Source organism: Rhipicephalus microplus, chromosome X, assembly GCF_043290135.1.
Source record: "Rhipicephalus microplus isolate Deutch F79 chromosome X, USDA_Rmic, whole genome shotgun sequence".
Lineage (NCBI taxonomy): Eukaryota > Metazoa > Arthropoda > Arachnida > Ixodida > Ixodidae > Rhipicephalus > Rhipicephalus microplus.
In genome coordinates, this window is record NC_134710.1 from 481,793,276 (window position 1) to 481,812,150 (window position 18,875).

The 18,875-nt window shown below is 46.1% G+C and overlaps 1 protein-coding gene across 1 annotated transcript in view; it reads left to right on the plus strand.

The window, feature by feature from the left end:
* LOC119160792 (O-acyltransferase like protein) overlaps window positions 1-18,875 on the plus strand; it is a 435,386-nt gene that overhangs the window by 317,793 nt on the left and 98,718 nt on the right. The window contains exon 13 of the mRNA XM_037413026.2: window positions 18,131-18,317. Within this exon, the coding sequence (XP_037268923.1) occupies window positions 18,131-18,317 (187 nt within the window). The remainder of the gene's footprint in view (window positions 1-18,130; window positions 18,318-18,875) is intronic.

The window sequence follows — 18,875 nt, forward strand, 5'->3', positions numbered from 1 at the left end:
CATACACGGTTCCACCTTGGGCACTATTTTATCACTGATACTCGAGCTTAACAACTTTGAATTTAACGGTTAACATTATGTTCAAACCAGCGGCACCTCGATGGGCACAAAAATAGGTCCCAATTATGCAAACATCTTCATGGGCATTCTAGAAAATAACTTTCTCGCCACTCGAGACCTTAAACCACTTTATTACAAACGCTTCATTGACGACATTTTCTTAATTTGGCACCATGGTGAAGCGGCATTACATTCTTTCATTGCAGACTTCAACAAAGTAAAACCATCCATCTCCTTTTCTCACTGTTATTCACCAGTCACCATAAACTTCCTTGACGTCAATGTAGCTTTAAGCAATGGTAAACTAACGACAAACCTATAAAGGAAGCCCACTGACCGACAAAGATATCTTAATTTTAAAAGTAGCCTCGCCAAACACTGCAAAACAAGTATCCCCTATAGCCAAGCTATCCGTTTTAAAAAAATTTGTTCTGACAACAGGGATTTCACTCGTAACTGTGACCAGCTCCGTAAAGCATTACCCGAACAACAATATCCTTCACAAATAAATGACGACGCTCACCAACGGGCCAAATGTCTCGATGGGAAAGACCTCATCAGTAAGGACAAGCGATTAGCGCCACCTTCCCAAACCAACCTTGTTCTAACTCATTCTGCATATATTCCTAACGTGTCCCATATACTCAGAAAGCATTACAACTTACTGACACAGAGCGATCAGCTTAAGGACATCTTCACTGAATCACCGCGGGTTGTATATCGGAGATCAAGGAACTTGCGCGACATGGTAATTTCTTCCAAGACTAGATTTATTGCTCCCGTTTGTTGTCACCCCTGTAAATAAACGCGATATAAAGTTGGTGCGCACATGACCACTGCGACTCTGGCTAAAAGCACGGCATCTAACTTTTCACTTAGGATTAAAGGGGACTTAAACTGCGATAGCAGCAACATCATTTACTTACTTGAATGCTCAATCTGCCACATGCAATACATCGGTCAATTGATTGATTGATATGTGGGGTTTAACGTCCCAAAACCACTATATGATTATGAGAGACGCCGTAGTGGAGGGCTCCGGAAATTTAGACCACCTGGGGTTCTTTAACGTGCACCCAAATCTGAGCACACGGGCCTACAACATTTCCGCCTCCATCGGAAATGCAGCCGCCGCAGCCGGGATTCGAACCCGCGCCCTGCGGGTCAGCAGCCGAGTACCTTAGCCACTAGACCACCGCGGCGGGGCAATACATCGGTCAAACCGAGACATCTTTTCGCATCAGTTTTAACAACCACAAATCACAACTAAACAGTTTGCTACACCTTCCATTGTCCAAGCATTTTCATCTACCAGGTCATTCGTTTGACAAATTATGGTGACACTCTTACAATTGGGCTTTAAATCGCACCATGATCGCGAAATTCGAGAATCGTTCTTGATTCACAAGTTCAACAGTCTGTTCTCCGGCATTAAGGAATGGGTAGGTAAAGTGTCATGCCTTTCTACGATGCCCTGACGTCCGAAATTTTGAGAAATATTTAAAGAGGCATTCCTGACAATCATATAATTCCTAAAGGTTATCACATATTTATTTATATATCTTCGTGCGTGATCCTCGTCATCAATGGTGAATGTTACAAATGCCTTTTACATGTCCACAATCTTGTCTATTAGATTACATTTTTAATGTTTTTTTGTGTAGTCACGGCTGTTTCAAAGAACTTTTGTGACACTCACATGCTGATCGCACGTGTTTTGTACTGACGTGTTCATGCTTGCCCATAAAAGCGGCCACATACTCGTATTTCTGTTAATCCTGACAAAAGCCGTGCCACGGCCGAAACGTAGAGTAAACAATTATCAAATTTTCGTAAGTGTGCTTTTTTATTCCTAATTATACTTGCACCGGACCCACAGAATTTATTTTTTTGAATCATTTTACTACTATGGGTCCGGGAAAAGCCACTACGAAAATTGTTGACTGCAAATACCCTAAGAGTGCCACATCGACAGCCATTTTGGGTGACTCGCAGACAAAATCCTTATACCAGCATTTTGATCCGCTTCATGCGGGTACGCCAGCCTTCATCTCTTAGAGTGGTGCTACCATCAGTGATGTAGGTTCACTATTGGACTTCGTGCCTCCGTTAACGGAAACGCTCATCCTTCACGTTGGCAGCATTGACATCCAAAGTGTTCCGGCAACGTGGCGTTTGCCAGGGACCGCGAAATGCTGGATATCGTAACGAAACGGCGCCCCGCTATACGTCGATTATACGCAAGCCTCGTCCTGCCACGATCCTGCAACCGCCGTCAAAGTAGCAGAAACGAAGCCTTTGTGCAACGTTGCAACAAGTCTGCAAGATTTTTCAACCAGCTCCTTCGGAACTTTGGCCAACGTTCAAAGCTGGTATTTCACGTCGATCATGGATTTGAATGGCTCCCGCCATCAAATCCATGATCGACGTGCTCGCAAGTGACGGTCTCCACCCAAGTTTCGAGGGCTTTGCGCTACTTGCCTGTCACTTTCGACAGTTGTGCTTGAAAAATCCACATGATGCGTCATCGGCTGCTTGGGAAGACTACACAAGCAGCGGAACTATTTGTAATGTGCCTCGTGCCACGAAAGCTCGTTTTCACGACAATCTTCCGTCATCTGAGAAAGTGGCGGCACGCTCTGCGAGAATGCCACCAAGTGGTATCGAAGCAATAAAAATTCGCACAGCGACAGGGCGAACAAGTGCGACAACAACAAACAACACACATGGAAGCAGGGCAGCGACAAGCAAGCCAACGACAAGGCGGCCATCGACAAGCAGGGCTTCTGAGAACAAGACCACGGCGAGAGATGCAGTGAATAAGTTGACACTAACAAAAAAGACATCGCCAAGCTGTGTACCTTCAAACAAACCAACGACCAGTCTGACAACGAGAAACAAGACACCAGCACGGACAATTACCATGACGATGACAGACAAAGCAGTGTCTTTTTACAGGGTTACGAACAATCCAGTGGGCAGCAAGGCAACACCGGCCACTTCTCCGCCTCCCAGCGGTGCCACGTTGTCCCAGTCAAGGTACCAATTCAGAAGCAAGCAGCCTGATCCTACCCAAGCAACCGAATGACTACCACCTAGCCGGGGTAAGATTCCCTTTGGGGATGCCTCAGTGCATTTTTTGAAGCTTAGAAAAGTAATCAAAAAGCGTATGGGCTGCGACCTGCATGCTTCCACCTTAAAAATGTACATTGCTACATCAACAGTACCTAAACGTTTAAGCCTTTACTTAAGCCCTGCTACGTCTGAAATGACTAGCAATAATCTCTCCAGGTGGAACAACACACTCAAACAAGCGTCTAAGGAACTCACGCACATTGTGAATAACCACTATGAGTCATCCGGAAAACAGCTAGGGAACAAAGAGAACCAACTCTTTGCTACGCGGAATTTCACTGCCGATGAAAGAGCGTCGCTTGATAACTACAGGCAAGAAAAGATTCGCGAGCTCAGCGACAAAAAATGTAAAAAGTTGATGCGCGATAACATTTGCACAAGCGTCGGCACTCTTGATGACGCAACGTCTTTAGTGCATTCGTCCTCCGCAGAAGCTGAAAATGTAGTAAATATTTGTAGTGCTACGTTATCGGCTGAAGAATTGAGTGTTCTTTTCCGTGGTTTGAACTTTTGTCCTGCCACTGGATGATACAATGAATTCCAACTAATCAGTGACACACACAATTTTGAAAGAAGCATGCGCTTACGTGAATACTTTCATAATCAGCCTTCATCTATCAAAACAGCATTTTTTTCCACTAAGCATTGGACTCCACTTTCCCAAATGGATAAATGTCTGGATATTTACATCCGAGCAGTGCAGCGAGATGTACTCGAAGCATACAAAAAGCAATCGCCGTTTCACCGCAACCTAAGCGACAAAGAAAAACAAGCGATCCAGACCCTGGCTTCCCGAGACGACATCGTCATCAAACCGGCCGATAAAGGAGGAGCAATCGTAATAATGAATAAGGCTGATTACCTTCGTGAGGCTCAAAGGCAATTAAACGACCGCACATTTTACAGACATTTGAGCTACGACCCAACCAGGAATTCAAGACCAAAGTAAAAGAATCTTTAAAAGAGCTTGTAAAAAAAAATATAATTCCAGAAACTGTGCTTAAATCCTTAGTCCCCCTGAGTCCGGTAGCTGGTAGATTTTATCTGCTTCCTAAGATTCATAAACAAAATAATCCAGGCCGGCCAATAATTTCAGGAATAGGAACCATTACGGAAAGCCTGTCTCAATATGCAGACAACCTAAATAGTTCAATTCCTCCTAACTTTTCTTCGTATGTCAAGCACACTAATCAGTTTCTGCGTGACATTGTAAATATGCGTGTTCCGAGTGAGGCTCTTCTGGTGACACTAGATGTAGTGTCACTGTACAGAAATATACCCCATGAGGACGGGATTCGTTCTGTACTCCAAGCATACAATGACTCGATAAATCACAAACTCATCGACGCTTCCACCTTGGGCACCATTTTATCACTGATACTCGAGCTTAACAACTTTGAATTTAACGGTGAACATTATGTTCAAACCAGCGGCACCTCGATGGGCACAAAAATAGGTCCCAATTATGCAAACATCTTCATTGGCATTCTAGAAAATAACTTTCTCGCCACTCGTGACCTTAAACCACTTTATTACAAACGCTTCATTGACGATATTTTTTTAATATGGCACCATGTTGAAGCGGCATTACATTCTTTCATTGCAGACTTCAACAAAGTAGAACCATCCATCTCCTTTTCTCACTGTTATTCACCAGTCACCATAAACTTCCTTGACGTCAATGTAGCTTTAAGCAATGGTAAATTAACGACAAACCTATAAAGGAAGCCAACTGACCGACAAAGATATCTTCATTTTAAAAGTAGCCTCGTCAAACACTGCAAAACAAGTATCCCCTATAGCCAAGCTATCCGTTTTAAAAGAATTTATTCTGACAACAGGGATTTCACTCGTAACTATGACCAGCTCCGTAAAGCATTACCCGAACAACAATATCCTTCACAAATAAATGACAACGCTCTCCAACGGGCCAAATGTCTCGATCGGAAAGAGCTCATCAGTAAGGACAAGCGATTAGCGCCACCTTCCCGAACCAACCTCGTTCTAACTCATTCTGCATATATTCCTAACGTGTCTCATATACTCAGAAAGCATTAACCCTTACTGACACAGAGCGATCGGCTTAAGGACATCTTCACTGAATCACCGTGGGTTGTATATCGGAGATCAAGGAACTTGCACGACATGGTAACTTCTTTCAAGGCTAGATTCATTGCTCCCGTTGGTTGTCACCCCTGTAAAAAAACGCAATGTAAAGTTTGTGCGCACATGACCACTGCGACTGTTGCTAAAAGCACGGCATCTAACTTTTCACTTAGGATTAAAGGGAACTTAAACTGCGATAGCAGCAACATCATATACTTACTTGAATGCTCAATCTGCCACATGCAATACATCGGTCAAACCGAGACATCTTTCCGCATCCGTTTCAACAACCACAAATCACACGTAAACAGTTTGCAACGTCTTCCATTGTCCAAGCCTTTTCATCTACCAGGTCATTCATTTGACAAGATTATGGTGAAACTATTAGAATCGGGCTTGAAATCGCACTATGATCGCGAAATTCGAGAATCGTTCTTGATTCACAAGTTCAACAGTCTGTTATGCGGCATTAACAAATGCGTAGCCAAAGTGTCATGCCTTTCTACAATGCCCTGACGTCCAAAATTTTGAGAAATATTTAAAGAAGCATCCTTGACGTATTATATACTTCCTAAAGGTTATCACATATTTATTTATATATCGTCATGCGTGATCCTCGTCGTGAATGGTGAATGTTACCAATGCCTTTTACATACCCACAATCCAGTCTATTGTATTACATTTTTAATGGTTTTTAGTGTAGTCACGGCTGTATCAAAGAATTTTTGTGACGCTCACATGCTGATCGCACGTGTGTTGTACTGACGTGTTCATGCCTGCCCATAAAAGCGGCCACATACTCGTATTTCTGTTTATCCTGACGAAGGCCGTGCCACGGCCGAAACGTAGAGTAAACAATTATCAAATTTTCGCAAGTGTGCTCCTTTTTTCCTAATTATATTAGCACCGGACCCACAGAATTTATTTTTTGAATCATATATATATTTATATATATATATATATATATATGTGTGTGTGTGTGTGTGTGTGTGTGTGTGTGTGTGTGTACAGCATATATTTCCTCGGCCTTGTTTCTTCTGCTTGTGACAGAATCGCAATCGCGAAGGAACCATGATGAAGTCAAAGCAACCCACCAGAGAGACTAATGGCTCGCAGCCAAGGCCGACTGCTAGAATCAAAGTTGGCACTTCAGTGAGCCTAGACATGGCACGGCTGTGGCCAGCCTCCTCGAGGCAGTCAATGCCACCCTCCGAATACTATATCAGCAGCTGCGCGCACTCGCATTCGTGGCCGAGTGTAACGATGGAACGGATAGAAAAAGTGGAAACGGAGGTTTGGCTTTCGAGCTCCCCAAGCGTTAAGCAAAAGAAGAAGCAGAATAAGTCGGTGTACGAGTCTTATTTGTCCCCAAAAATATATATATATATATATATATATATATATATATATATATATATATATATTGAAAAGGGGTTTATTGGCGCGTGCTGCGACAGTGACCCTACGGTGAAAACTCGATCGGGACAGAGCAACGGTCAAGCAGATGCCGGCGACGATCAGCACAAGGCGAGCGAGAGAAGCCCAGGACCCAGTACCCAAGTGGTGGCGATGTTGCTTGCTAACGATGCGTTTTCTTCTTCACAAATTTTCCCCGCCGAAAAAAGAGCCATCCTGGCGACCTAAAAATCTTGAGGCAGAGGACTACGGTATGGCTTAAGGCGGGCGACGTGGACGATGTCACGTCCACGCCAGCGCATGTGGTAGGATGGTGAAAGTGGCTCAATGAGAAAATTCACCGGCGAGGTTTGCTCCAAAACGTGGTAAGGACCTTCATACTTCAGGTTGAGTTTTGAGGAAAGGCCGGGGGTTTGGTAAGGAACAGCCAGCCAAACAAGTGATCTCAGCTGTGGCTTTTTGAAGAGTCGGCGTTGTTTTCTTTGTGGCGCTGCTGTTCTTGTGACGTAGAGGTGCGTGCGAGTTCATGGCACTCCTCCGCTTTTTGGGCAGCTTCGGACACAGATGGGCATTCGTATGCGTCAGGGCGGTATGGAAGGAAAGTGTCAATGGTGTGGGATGGTTCAAGTCCATAAAGAAAAAAGAAAGGCGAAAATCCAGTGGTAGACTGTGCCGCGGTGATGTATGCGAACGTGATGAATGAAAGAGTGCGATCCCAGTTAGTATGATCAGATGTCACATTCATCGAGAGCATATCGTCGAGAGTACGGTTGAATCTCTCCGTGAGCCCTTTAGTCTGCGGATGGTATGCCAAGGTCTTGCGATGAACAACATGGCATTCAGAAAGCAGAGCCATGAAGACTTCTGATAGGAAGGCTCGACCTCGGTCACTTAGTAGTTCTCGAGGTTCACCATGTCGTAGTATTATTCGATGGAGGACGAAGGATGCTACGTCCCCCGCAGTGGCACTTGGAAAGGTGGCGGTCTCAGCGTAGTGTGTTAAATGGTCTACAGCGACTATGATCCACCGATTTTCTACTGATGTTGTCGGTAGAGGGCCATAGAGATCAATTACGATCTGATCGAAAGGTTTGGCAGGACGCGGAAGCAGTTGAAACGCACCGGACGAAAGGAAGGCAGTGATTTGCCGCGTTGACAGTCAGGGCAGCCCATAAAGAATTTTCGAACAAAATTACAAATTCCGCGCCAGTAGATGCGATAGCTAATGCGTTCGTAAGTTTTGAAAACCCCGGCATGGCCACATTGGGGATCGTCGTAAAAGGCGGCGTATATTTGTGATCGCAAGTGGCGGGGACAGCCAAGAGCCACTTACGACCTTCAGGGGAGTAGTTGCGTCGATGTATCAGCTGATCACAGATGGCGAAATGAGCTGCTTGACGTCGGAAAGATCGCGACACCGCAGTGGTTGACGATCCAGAGAGACAGTCAAAAAGGGAAGCGATCTACGGGTCCTTGTGTTGTTCACTGGCAAAAGAGTCGAGGTTGAGAGATGCTACGGAGTTGGTACCAGTGGTTCCGCATGCCGAGTCGGCAGGTAAAGGCGAATAGAACAGGGGTCGACGTCAGAGTGCTTGCGTCCACTGCGATAGATGACGCAAATGTCGTACTCCTGGATTTGCAGTGCCCACCGAGCTAGGCAGCCAGAAGCATCTTTCAATGTGGCGAGCCAACAAAGTGCATGGTCGTCCGTTACCAGGTAAAATGGGCGACCATACAAATAAGGATGGAACTTGCGTAGCGCCCACACTAGCGCTAAGCACTCCTTTTCAGTGTCGCTGTAATTGGCCTCAGCTTTAGTGAGCATGTGACTCGCATAAGTGACGATGTATTCGGAGTAGCCCGGTTTGCGTTGGGCGAGTACTGCGCCAAGACCAACCCCACTAGCGTCTGTATGAACTTTTTTGCAGCTGTTGGGTCGAAATGCCGAAGAATGGGAGGAGACGTTAGCAGACTACGGAGCGCGGCAACCGCGACGTTGCAGTCAGGAGACCAGGAAGAAAGGTCTGCGTCACCGCGTAAGAGGTTCGTCAGTGGTGACATGATCGACGCAAAATTTCGAACGAAGCGCTGGATGTACGAGCATAGTCCGACGAAACTGCGTAATTCTTTCAGTGTAGTAGGTTTCGAGAACTCGGTGACTGCTCGCAGTTTTGAAGGGTCGGGTAGAACACCATGCTTGGACACGATGTGCCCTAAGATGGACAGCTCTCGCGCAGCGAAGTGCCACTTTTTAAGGTTCAGTTGGAGCCGAGCGTTGGTTAAACACGTCAGATCTAGTTGGACGCGGTGCAGAAGTGTAGTAAAATTGCGAGAGAAAATGACAATGTCGTCCAGGTAGCATAGACACACAGACCACTTCAGTCCACGCAGCGTGATGACCATGAATCGTTGAAACGTGGCAGGAGCAATACAAAGACCAAAAGGCGTTACGTTAAATTCGTACAGGCCATCTGGTGTAATGAATGCAGTTTTCTGGCGATCAGTTTCTGCCATAGGAACCTGCCAGTATCCAGTTCGTAAGTCTAAGGAGGAGAAAAATTCGGCTGCTTGGAGGCTGTCAAGGGCGACGTCGATGCGCGGTAATAGATAGACATCTTTCCGCGTCACCTTGTTTAATCGCCAGTAGTCGACACAAAATCAAATAGATCCATTCTTCTTTCAAACTACAACGACACGAGATGCCCAAGGACTGTGCGAAGGTTGAATAACTCCACGGCGTAGCATCTCTCTGACCTGGTGGTTGATGACGTGATGTTCTGCAGCAGACACACGGTATGGTCTTTGACGCAATGGCTGGTGCGAACTGGTGTCATTGTAGTGGTGCACTGCGGAAGCACGGCCCAATCGCGGCTGAGAAACGTCGAATAAATTCGCGAAGTGCTGGAGGAAATTAAGAAGCTCGACGCGTTCTTGAGCACTTAAGTTGTCGGCAATGGAACTCGAGAAGGTGTCACTCGATGAGCATTCCAGTGGGAAAAAGGCATGAAGTTCGGTCGAGGCGCTACTGCACAATTCGTCTGGCATGTTAAGGAATGAAACTCCACTCCACCGAGATATTTGCCGGCAAGTAGCATAACTGATGCAGAAAGGGGGTTGTGGACGAAAATATTGCTTCGGCCAGCAGTAACGTCAACTGTAGCGAAAGGCGAAGAAACGGCTCTGCGGCTCATGAAAATGTCGGAAGGTGTAAACATTACCATAGCATCGTCACGGTCATCGCAACAAACAGGGACAACGGCAAGAGAGGCTGGCGGAATTTCAGTGTCCTCACGCACGACCAGTTTTGGCGACCGCTCTAGGGTTTCGTGCAAAGGTTCGTCACACAGGTGCGAAAATTGAACTTCACCGCGTGCGCAGTCGATGACAACATGATGATTTGATGGAGAGTCCCACCGGAGGATAACGTCACGCGAGCACACCGAAAGGACGTTCAACTCGACAGCGTACATAGAGCCTTGGGTGAATATGCAGGCCGTACAGGTGCCAAGAGGTCGAACTGGTTGTGGGCTAGCCGTACGAAGCGATAGTCAGAGAGCGGCGGGGTCCCTTTGCGTAGGAAGCCGTACAGCTGGGCGGCTATAACAGAAACGGCAGCACCTGTGTCGACGAGGGCAAAGGTAGAAACACCATCGACAGGTATAGCGACGACGTTAGCAGGTGAAGTGTGAGGATTTGAGCATTTCGACGACGGCGCAGTTCTTGCCTCTGGAACTGCGGCATTCAGTTTTCCCAGTTGGAGGAAGCGGCTCGGGAACGCATTGGGGACAGTGATCACCTGCGAGAAAATGGGGCGGGGAGAGTGAGTCTAAGATGGGGGCTGGGGTGACCGAGACTCGGGAAGGTTAGTGTATCCATACTGCGGTGAGGGATAGGGAGCAGGAATGTGCATGAGGTGTGAGTCATACGGTAACGGCCGAGTAGCGTCGCGTAATGGTTGGAAGCGACGTTGACAATATAGTGGTACGTGTCCTGGAGTACCGCACGCGTAGCGCATCGGTCAATTGTCAGGAGAGCGCCAGGAATAGCTGACTCGCGGTTCGGCTCAAGGTGCCGAAAAAGAGGTGGAGTGGGGAGCCACTGAAGACATGGGTGGCAAATGCTGCTGGCGGGGTCTGCTGCGCACCACCTGGGCATGTGTAAGAAGCGCGACCACGGGCTGAATAGCCGGCGCTTGGGCAACAGGCATGGCCACAGGCTGCTGGTGGGCAGCGACGTGAATATCCTGAGCTACCTCTTCGGCAATACTTTCGCGGATACGTGAGGGCAGACGAAAGGACGCCGACTGCTGCGTGAAGGGAACCAACGACAGTTGCCGAGCTACTTCTTCACGCACAAAGTTTTTATACTCTTGCAGGGTTGGTGAGTGATTGGAAACGGAAGTGAGACTGGAGAGCGTGTCGGTGTGTGAGGAAAATGGCCGATTCAGGGCGCGCTGATTCCTTAACTCGTCGAAACTTTGACACAAAGTGACAAGTTCCGCAACGGTGGCCGGATTACGGGCCAGGAGCGTCTGAAATGCGTCGTCATTTATCGCTTTGAGGATGTGCTGAATTTTTTCCGACTCGGGCATGGTGGTGTTCACATGGTTGCAAAGACCAATAATGTCTTCGATGAAGCTTGTGAAGGATTCCGTTGGCTTCTGTGCGCGAGTCCGCAAGTGTTGTTCAGCTCTACACTTGCGGACCGCGGGTCGGCCGAAAACGTCAGCAAACGACGTTTTGAAGATGGACTTAGTCGTAATGTCGTTTTTGTGGTTCTTATGCCACATTTCGGCCACGTCAGCGAGATAAAATATGACGTTAGTCAACTCGTCCGCCTCATCCCACTTGTTTGCGCTCATCAGATTGCAGTTAGTGAACGAGTCTTCCCCGTCCGTCTCATCAGCTCCGCTAAAGACCTTCAGCTCTCGCAAGCGAAGAACGTCGGGATTGCTGGAGGATAGAGTGGAAGAGCCAGGTTGCGCGTTGTTGGTGGCCATGATTGGAAGTAGCGTTCGATGGCGCAGCTCCAGGTTTAGGCGACGGCGAATGGCAGCACCCAGGTTCAAGCGACGGGGAATGTCAGCACCTCCTCAATTGAAAAGGGGTTTATTGGCGTGTGTTGCGACGGTGGCCCAACAATGAAAATACGATCGAGACAGAGCAACGGTCAAGCAGATGCCGGCGAAGATCAGCACGAGGCGAGCGAGAGAAGCCCAGGACCCAGTACCCAAGCGGTGGTGATGTTGCTTGCCAACGATGTCCTTCTTTCTTTACAATATATATATATATATATATATATATATATATATATATATATATATATATATATATATATATATATATATATATATATATATATATATATATATATATATATATATATATATATACCAAAAACAAAAGTGATGCTGGGTCCGGGAAATATTACTCGTATAGGAAAGAAGACGCACGTACGAAGTTATTTTATTTGACGTTTCGGCCGTGGGTCCGGCCTTCATCAGAAACTTAGGAAGAGTAGTTACACTTAGAATTGTTTCGAGTTGTCCGGTGACCTTCGCAGCTGCATTTGTCGTGAACTCAGTTACTAATTTATTATTGCCGTTAATGTTTTCTAATGCTTTAATTGCTTCAAGTGTGCCAGGATTCTCATTTATTCCTCTATACACCAATTAAACACCCTCGATAGAGGAATAAATGAGAATCGTGGAACACTTGCAGCATTTAAAGCATTAGAAAACAATAACGGCAACAATGTAAATGGTAACTGAGTTCACGGCACTGCAGCTGCGAAGGGCACTGAACAACTCAGAAGAATTCTAAGTGTAACTACTCTTCTTAAGTACAGCTGTCGTCTGTTTTCTGTTTTATTTTACTACCGAATCAATTGTGCTATGCATGACATGCCCAACAGCAACCCTGTGCACAGCCGGGAGGCCCCTGTTGCACGCGTAATCCTGAAGCGGGCAAGGAATTCGCATTGCGCCTGCTTACCAGCCTCTGCTGCAATACGCGGCACCCCTCTTTTTACGACGAAATGTTGACGGAGCGCCGAGTAGTTAAAGGCCTAAAACTTTCTAAAAAAGCTATTTTTTGCCCCACATCTAACCGCCAGTGCCAGGAGGCGCGTGTGGTCGGGAAGAATGCGTTAGTGAAAGGAAGCATGCACAGACCACTGACATCAGAAAGGTGAAGGGGAGAAAGGGGAGAGAGAGGAAGGGGGAAGTGGAGGAAAGAGTGGAAAGGGGGCACGCGGGGGGAGCCCACTTTAAATTATTTTCTCTTTTTTTTCTTTTTTCCTTTTATCTCTTTTTTTCCTTCTCTTCTTTTTTCTGTCTTTTTTCCTCTTTCCGTCTGATTTGAGATTGTAAAAACTGAGCAACAACAAACTGTACCTTTGTTCCTGATGAAGGTCAGACTCTAGGCCGAAACGTCGAAATAAACCACGTTGTGACCGCTCATGGAGGATCTACTTGACTATATGCAACGCTACAGCCACTCAACCGCCAAGCCCGGCCGCGGTGGTCTAGTGGCTAAGGTACTCGGCTGCTGACCTGAAGGTCGCGGGTTCGTATCTCGGCTGCGGCGGCTGCATTTCCGATGGAGGCGGAAATGCTGTAGGCCCGTGTGCTCAGATTTGGGTGCACGTTAAAGAACCCCAGGTGGTCGAAATTTCCGGAGCCTTCCACTACGGCGTCTCTCATAATCATCAGAGGTTTTGGGACGTTAAACCCCACATATCAATCAAACTCAACCGCCATGTCTGCCTATATAAATATATATATATATATATATATATATATATATATATATATATATATATATATTAATGCAGAAGAATAACTTCGGTTGCCGCAAGGTTATAAATATGAAAGTAGATGCGCTTTCACATAACAACTGTTTATTGTGCCGACGTTTCGACAGGAACCCTGTCTTTTTCGAGGCATAATTCTATTTACTCATGTTCCGTGCCTTTTTATATCCTGTCGAGACAGGAGGGGGGGAGTCAATTGAGAGAGAGAGAGAGAGAGAAAAAAAAAGAAGAAACAGCGAAACGGGAGGACAAACATTAAATAAAATATAGAAAATCTAGGAGAAGAAGCAAGACCGACACGGCGTAATTAGAAAGGGGCAGCATTTCAACAGAGTAGGGCAGAGGTAGATGAGGAATGTCATCATTGTCAACAATACCTCCCCCGCGCCCACACTTCCCCAAGTGGGCAGGGAGCCGCCGTTTTTGTATTTCATCTTTCCGTGTAGTCTGCTGGCGGCTCGTTCCTCTTTGAAGTGTATGACAAGTTAATGGGGAGGGCTTAAGCGCTTTAAGTGCATGCTGGTGGCGTCGGGAGGAGCGATAAAGCCGGTGAATGAGGTGCCGCCATCGATATTCATTATATGCATTGGCTCCTTGTCAGTGAAAGAACAGAATGTGCGTTAAAAATTAAAGAAGGAAAAAAAAGAAAAAAAAAACAGGGGGGGGGGGGAGACTGTAGGACATTCGAGACAGTCACCACACAGTTGCGGCTCACTGGGAAGACTTGCGCGCATGCACGAAAAAGTTAACGAAACCACCTAGCTGTCAGCTCCTTGTCAGTGAAGGAACAGAATGTGCGTTGCAACTTAAAGAAGAGAAAGAAAAAGAAAAAAAAAAGAAAAAAAAGAAGGGGGGGGGACCGTACGACATCCGGGACCACTTATCTGTGCGTTCCGGCTGTGCTTGATGAGGCAAATCATTTCTATGTTGTCAGATGCATAGGCCAAAAGCTTTGTTAGCGGGTAATATTATTGTCGTAAGGAAACCGGACTGATTAGAGAGAAGCGTTTGCGTCTTTTAGCGGTCGTAACGCAGACAGAGTGCCTGGGTGTTCATTTATTCCGTATTTTATCGTGTTAAATTTGTAGATAAAATAAGATTCCCGTTGTTCCCGTTCTCTGACTGCTCGAAAGTTGTTTTCTAGTAGTGTAACCCTGATGTCATCAAAGCTGTGGTCTTTTAATGTGCAGTGTTTTGAAAGTGGAAGGCCTGGCAGAGATCGTACATGTGCCCGATGGTTGTTGAATCTAATTCTAAACAGAGTTTCTGTCTAGCCCACGTATTGCTTGTTACATACCCCACATTCCAGGAGGTATATGACGTTGTCTGAGTCACAGTCTAGTGCACCTCTTATCCTGTGCTTAAAGTCCGAGTGGGTGCTTTTCGCCAGTGTCGTTGTCTGCATGTGTTTGCATATCCTGCATCTGCTTTTTCCGCAAGGGTGACACCCAATTTGAGGTTTCACACCTATCTTTGAATCTATAAATGATCCTTTATATTTTTCGGCCTTTTGTATACAACACAAGGAGGAGAAGTGAAAATTTTGGATAGTCGCACGCTCTGTTCCAATATGTTAAAGTGTTTTCTTAGGACTTTGTTTATGTTCGGTGGGTTGCTCGTGAAAGTTAATAGCAAGTTTTTGTTGCGGTGTTGGTCAGCGTTTCTCTGGCGGTTGAGAAGAATCCGGCGGTCCAGATTTTCAGCTTTTTTGATGGCGTCATCGATGATAGCTGGCGGGTATTCTTGATTAAGGAGTACTTCGCGCATATGTGTGCTGTTTTTGTGGAAGTCCTCGGTGCGGGAGCAGATTCGTCGAAATCTGTGTGCTTGGGAATAGGGAATGCTGGTCTTGCAATGTCGCGGGTGGCAGCTTTTGAAGTGCAGGTATTGTTGCCTGTCTGTAGGTTTTCTGTATACGTTAGTTACCAACGCGCCATCGTCAACTCGAATGAGTACATCAAGAAAGTTTATTTCAGTGTTAGAGTAGGTGTGTGTAAAATAAATGCAGGGGTGTACCTGGTTGAATGCCTGTATGAATTTGAGGAGCTCGTTTTCCGAATGTGTCCAAATTATGAATATATCATCTAGGTACCATTTATAGAGTAATGGTTTGATATTACAAGATGAAAGAAAATTGGACTCTATGTGGTGCATTAATATGTTAGCGTAGTTTGGGGCCATACTTGTACCCATTGCCGTACCGCTGATTTGAAGATAGTACTGGTTGTTAAATTCAAAGCTGTTCAAATCGAGTACAAGTCTTGTGAAGATTTCAATTACTTTTTTGCTTGGATAACCGACAGGGTTGTGTGTGCCATACGATTCAACAAGTGCCCTTACACCATCGTCATGTGGGATATTTGTGTAGAGTGAGCTAACATCCAATGTTACGAGAAATGGACCGTCTAGAATTTTCAGGTCTGCACTTTCCCGAAGGAAGTAGTTTGTGTCACGCAAGAAGGACTCATGTGTGGGTGGTATGTCTTTGATTAAAGAATCAATATAACTGGAAATGGGTTCCGTTAACGTTCCCGTGCCTGATATAATGGGTCTGCCAGGGTTATTCTCTTTATGAATCTTCGGCAGCATGTAAAAACGACCTGGCGCCGAATGTACCGTAATAAGTGCCTTTTTAAGCTTTGAATTAATGGCGCCTTCACGTGTGAGATTCTCTAGGGTTGTTACAATGATTTTTTTGTGCTCCGTGGTAGGGTCAAAGTCGAGGTGTTTGTAGAATTGTTTGTTATTTAGTTGTCGTTTGCCTTCCTCAATGTAGTCCGATCTATTCAGAACAACAATTGCGCCTCCTTTGTCTGCTGGTTTGATGACGAGATCTTCTCAGTTGCTCAACGTGAGTAGTGCCTCTTTTTCTCTTTTTGATATGTTATTCATGCTTGGTTTGTGCACTTTTTACGCATGTATAACATCTTTTTGAACCGCGTCTATATAGAGATCCAGATGTCGATCTCTGTTGGCGTCTGGGGTCCATTGCCGTCTGATTACCCCACGAAAAAGTGCGTTATCTTTTTCGGGTTTATCAAAGAAATATTCCTCCAATCGTAAATTTTGTGCGAAGTTGTCTAGGTCTTTTAGGAGCGTGAATTCATCATACCTTCCGTTGCCAGGGCAGAATGTAAGTCCGCGTGATAGTATACTCAATTCTTCTTTGCTAAGTTCTTTGTCGGAAAGGTTAATAACGTTTGGCTCTTTGGGGTGTGGTGGCAAATTTTTTCGAACGTGAGATGATTTGGTATTTTTTCTGTAAGCAGCAGTGGGTATAGCTTGTGACACATTGTCCCGCGCAAATTTCTTCCTCTTAAGTTTTTCAATTTCCTCCGTTTTTTGTGCTCAAATACGTCTAGTTCTTTAGTTTTCCACTCCGAAAGAGAAACGTTATTTCTTAAATACCGCTCCTCGTCTGTCAGTGCGTTTAGAGTCTTTCTACAGTGTTCGATGGTGACCTTCGTTAGCTCCTGTGTGGCGTGATCGAGAATTTCGTTCCACCGTTTCATTTCCCCTTCGGCAAAGTTATGCATCGATGGTGTTAGCGACAAGCGCAGCCCCTTCGGAGCCGTACGCGCCAGTACATATTGCTCGAGGCTTTGCACGTGAAGTTCGTGCCGTATTATTTTGTCAACCACTTTTCTAAGTTTAAGAAAATTTGGACCCGTTCTATGGCCTAGTTCATCTGAAACGGACGGATTTTGCCCACTCGCACAGCCAGTATGTCACTTTGCACAGACGCGGCGAATAGGGCCGCAAGGTGCCCGGAGGTCGTACCTGGTTTGGGTTGGAGCTCCATCCCGTTGTGCCTCCCGTGACGAGCTGGCCTGTAGACGCCTGCTGTTGTCTTCTGGTGGTTGCTGCTTGTTCGTTGATGATGTTGGCTGCTGATTTTTCCTTGCTGGTGGTTTATTCTGGCCACTCGTTGCTGTTGATTTTGGTACAGCTGGCCGTTGTTGTTGGCCCGGATTACCCTTCGTTACCGTTTCCGGGGTGTGTGTTGTAGGCGTCGACGACAGCCGTGGCAAGCGTGATGGCAGTTGTGCACTCGGTGAGGGGGTATGCTGGCCTGGAGAACGGGCAGCAGCTGTTTCTGGGGCTGCTGGGTTCATATTCTTCTCTTTGCCGCCTCGACAGGTGGCATCGGAAGAGTCACGCCACAGTGCTTGGGAGTAGGATGGCGTCTCCCGAAGCTCGTACGCCCCCGCCTCTGGTTGTGGCGCGTGTTCCAGCCAGTTGTTGATGTATGGCCGCCGTAGGTCGAGGAGCAGGTTGTAGATGTTCCTACAACCTGCTACAACAGGTATAATATGATATCTGCCCCTTTTGTATGTGCCATGAAGTAAAATTTCGTAGTGCAAAGTAACTGTGAACAGAACTGTGACTGTGAAAAAGGCTCCCAAGTGGGGAGCCGAAACGTCCTTTTAACTTTTGTGTATTTCACCTTGGTCGGCGTTTTTGTTTGTTACTTTGCACTATGTTTGTCCCCGACCAGACGAGATTTCGTCGGACTTTTGACTGTCTAAAAATTTCATCCCGGAGATTGCCGGTAAACTGTCTCTTGGCCTGACTGTACTCATTGTTCTTCATTATGCAGGCCATGGAGGCAGCGTTGTGGGCTGTCTCTCTGGGTCTTGGCACGGCGTGCATCTTCTACCGCTTCGAGTGGACGCGCGGAACAGAACACGGTAATCTGGCCAAGGTGTCACTTGCCTTCTGGGATCGCATCCTGTGGGCCACTGCACTCGCAGCGCTGACATTTCTGTGTGCGACAGGAAGAGGTGGTGAGCATCGCACATCTGTCAACGCTGTTGGCACTTCCATTTACATCTAAAATGAAAACGGCAACTGTGCGTTATTGTCATATTAGTTAAATTTGATATGAAATGAAGTGAAATTTTGAATTTTTCTTCAATATTAAAAAGAAAATAAATATAGACGCCGATCAGTCCAGGACGAGGTGCATAATAGAAAAAATGATAAGGACGCTTATTTTCAAGCCCTTTTGTGTCTCGGTAGATTTTCAATGCATGAAGGAAGATCCGATCGTAGAGCCCTGCGTGCTGCTTACAAGTGGAATCACCCGAGCTCTTATGAGTCGCCCGAATTTCCCACTGATGGCGGGAAAGGCATAGTTTGCTACACTGCAAGCCGTTTCACAACTTTGAGGGTGTATATTTGAGAAACCACCTATTGTACGCCCCTTTATTTTGCCAAGTATAGCTAAAAGAGTGTAATTTCAATTAAACTCTTCCTTTGTGTGTTATTTCCGTGTGTAATTAAGGTGTATGCTAACAAAATACACCAAAGGGTGTTGACCTTACTGTTGCACCTATATACTT